This window comes from Austrofundulus limnaeus, unplaced genomic scaffold (genome assembly GCF_001266775.1).
Source record: "Austrofundulus limnaeus strain Quisiro unplaced genomic scaffold, Austrofundulus_limnaeus-1.0 Scaffold121, whole genome shotgun sequence".
NCBI lineage: Eukaryota > Metazoa > Chordata > Actinopteri > Cyprinodontiformes > Rivulidae > Austrofundulus > Austrofundulus limnaeus.
In genome coordinates, this window is record NW_013952523.1 from 237,331 (window position 1) to 240,819 (window position 3,489).

Here is a 3,489-nt window from a genome sequence, read left to right on the forward strand (position 1 = left end):
ATTTTTAGAAAAGTTACATACTGCACCTTTAAGGTATTTTTAATTACATTTTATCTCAACAAGTTAATAGTTTCGAACTCTTAAAAAACACACTTTGACAACAACAAAAAACACATTTTACAGTGTAAATACTGAGCTGTGCTTTATTGTACGTTATATGAAGCCAGACTTTTAACCTAAATTATTAATTAATCAGGTGTAATGGTTTAGAAGAGGGTCTGTAATTGATTCTTTCAGACATTTGTCTCCAATTGTTGAACCCTAACAAAGAATAGCACCTTCTCCACAAGTGTTGGTGCTGTTTTGTTTCCTCCCCTCGTATTCTAGCCTGTTGCAGGAGCTGCAGCACAGGAAGGAAGGTGTGAAGGAAAGAAAGAAAAAGGGATGTATAGAAGAGTAAAAGACAGATAGAGCTCATCCAGGACTCAAATGTAGCTGGAGTTTCTTTCTCCATGTCTTGTTAGCAGCAGTGGCGCCTTTCTGAAGCCATTCAGTGACATGTGATATTTATAGATCTGTGCTAACAAATATTTAATGAACATTAGCAAGCAGCTCCAACATGGCACTACTGCTCTAGTAAAACACTCAAGTTACATGCAAATTTTTGATTTTGCATCTATTTCTTTATAGGGATAAGATCTTTTGTTTTAAATAGGCACAAATAATTGAGACATCAGCACACCTTTAAAACCAATGGAGGTCAATCAACCATCTGCATGTTCAAAGTGGCTTTTGACTGTTCCCAAATCTGTGAAATAGTGAACAATGTAGAAATATTCAAATATTTGCTAAAGAGATTTGAAAAGATGTATAAAAATGTGGATCTTGTTATGTTTTCAGTTTACATATTGATTTACTCCAATGTAATGCATTTTGTTGTTATGGTTCTACTGAATTATATTCTTTTTTTCACTGATTATAAAGCATTTTGTGCATAAAAGAGCATTTATTTTTGACATGGTTTATTGTCTAGATATTGTTTAATATACACATTGAATTGCACAGTATTATATTGTTTGCACAATCAATGTAAATAAATTGAATAAAATTTCATTTCAATGAAGTAAATTCATGAATGGCAAAAGTAACCTGTCATACTAGGTTTTCTCCACACGATGGCGCTAATGCACCGCGCACCGACATAAACAAAACGCCTTGACGTCACCGCAGTACGTACTCCTTGGCTCCTCCCGCAGCACCAGCGGCATGCGCGTTGTTGTTGTGACAGGAGTCATGTTGAACTTTCGTTTTGCTTCCTGCTGTCACAAATATGTGTTAAAGCTCAAGGCACGATGTCAGAAATCCTGATGATGGAGATGGAGAGTATGACCGTCAGCCCCGTGAAGCCGGAGGAGCGCGTGGAGAACACCCGGAGCTTCCTGCTGGTGGACGAACAGGAGAACCTGCAGGTAAAGTTAGCCGAGCTGCTAACAGCTAGCTGCAAGGCTAACGGGGCAGATAAAACTCCCCCTGAAGGCCACAAAACTGACAACAGCTACAAATAAACAGCAATGGAGCCTAGTATAAGTTTCAGAACACCGTATTTATAACAAAGGAGAGCATTTCTAGTGTCTTATTTTGAAATGTCACTTTTTAAAAAAATCACATTATACACCTTCTTATGGCCCTTTTGTTATTATTCTATTCAGTGCCTCCTAAGGTTTCTCAGAAACCTGACAATCTGCATTTAAAGGAGGCAGGGCAATATTATTTGGTTTGTCTTCAGGGAAAGTCCCCGATGAGTCATGTTCTCAGCTGACCCAGGAGGAACCACCTTGTATTGTTGTCATAGATGAACAAAGTGCAGGCCATAATGATAGGCTTTTTAATCTTATTCACTCATTTGTGTGTGTATATGTTAGCAAAATATGTCTCACTACTGGTGAATTTAACTGTAGTGTTTAGTATAAGAGTGGGGAAACCCTAACAAACCAGGTATTTATTTTATTGTGTCTCATTGTATCTACATATCCGGCACACACAGAGTCAAATCCAATGACAGGGGAGACAAATGTCACTGTGAAGCACATTATCAGCAGCACACAACGCTGTTTAATCCACTCTCTGCTCTGCAGGTCCACGATGAGGAAGAGTTTTTGAACAAACTTGGCTGTGCCGATGTTGCAGGGGTCAAGGTCCTCTCCATCTTTGGCAACACCGGAGATGGCAAGTCCCACACGCTGAACCACATCCTGTTTGATGGCCAGAGTGTGTTCTATACCTCCAAGTCTCCCAGCTCCTGCACGGTGGGAGTGTGGGCCGCCTATAATCCCTCTCTCAGCCTGCTCGCCCTGGATACAGAAGGTCTGCTGGGAGCAGCGGCCAATCAGAACCAGAGAATGCGTCTGCTGTTGAAGGTAGGTTTGTTGCTGGCAGGGTGAGTTTGGTGCCCTGGATCGATAACTTAATTTGTTTCTGCCTGAGGTAAGAAGGAGTTGTTCTTTTTTCTCTTTTTGATTTGAACTGGATCCATTTACTCTATAAGCTCCTTTGCAGACCTTGAACTGCACCCTCAGAGAAGCAGACGGGTAGAAAAGAGCCACACTGGAAAGACTAGTAATTTTATTTTATTTTGTATTTTTACTTAACATTCTTACTTTAGTGTCAATTATTTGGAAGCAGGACTTTCATCACCATGCCTGCTGAAAAGGGATTTATATATATTTAAAAAAAAGCTTGATTGAGGGTTTTCCTGTGAAAATGATGTAGCAGTTAGTACAATAATATAACGCATGATTTGGCTTCACCTCTGTCTGCCCAGCAGAGCAGCAGCTTGATTGTGATCTGCACAAATATTCTCAGCAGTTTTTTATGTTATTTAACTATTGAAAACACACATGTTAGTGTTTTTCAGCTTCTCTTGTTATTCTTGTTTGTAGATTTAACCCTTAGCTTGGATCAGTGGAAGCTCATATGAACTGATTCATATTTGTTTATACAGTAGTCTTAAAGATAAAGTGATTATGACAAATAAATTTTTAAATAGCTTCAATAATGTAGGGTTGGGCATAATCATATCGTGTGCAATTAATCGTCAGAAAAACAGCAGGTATGATGGATGGATGGATGATTGATGGATGGATGGATGGATGGATGATTGATGGATGGATGGATGGATGGATGATGGGTGGATGGATGATGGATGGATGGATGAATGATGGATGAATGATGGATTGATGGATGAATGTGTGGTAGATGGACAGATTATCTTTGTTTATAATATACATTTCACTCAATGTGTCTCAGTAATTGTAACATTTTGTTTATTTATATTTTCTGCTAAAATACTGTGATGATGTATGATATGAATAATTTTTCACTAAAGTTGCTACAGTTTATTGTCATTAATCCACATGTTGTGTTGTTTACATGTCAATCTATGAAGTGAAAACCAAGCAGTTTGTCATGTTTTGTTGTTTTCTCTGTAAAGACTCTACTTCTGTCTCGTGTCCTCAGACATTCTGTCTCGTGTCCTCAGACATTCTGTCT

The 3,489-nt window shown here is 38.6% G+C and overlaps 1 protein-coding gene across 2 annotated transcripts in view; it reads left to right on the forward strand.

Moving 5' to 3' along the window:
* Positions 1-1,193: 1,193 nt before the first annotated feature.
* The window catches only part of si:ch211-11n16.2 (zinc finger FYVE domain-containing protein 1), a gene marked incomplete in the record, with an annotated part of 24,438 nt that continues 22,142 nt past the window's right edge, over positions 1,194-3,489 (forward strand). For both annotated transcript variants that reach the window (XM_014014979.1, XM_014014980.1), the window contains 2 exon segments: positions 1,194-1,409; positions 2,076-2,357. In XM_014014979.1, coding sequence (XP_013870433.1) covers positions 1,293-1,409; positions 2,076-2,357 — 399 coding nt within the window.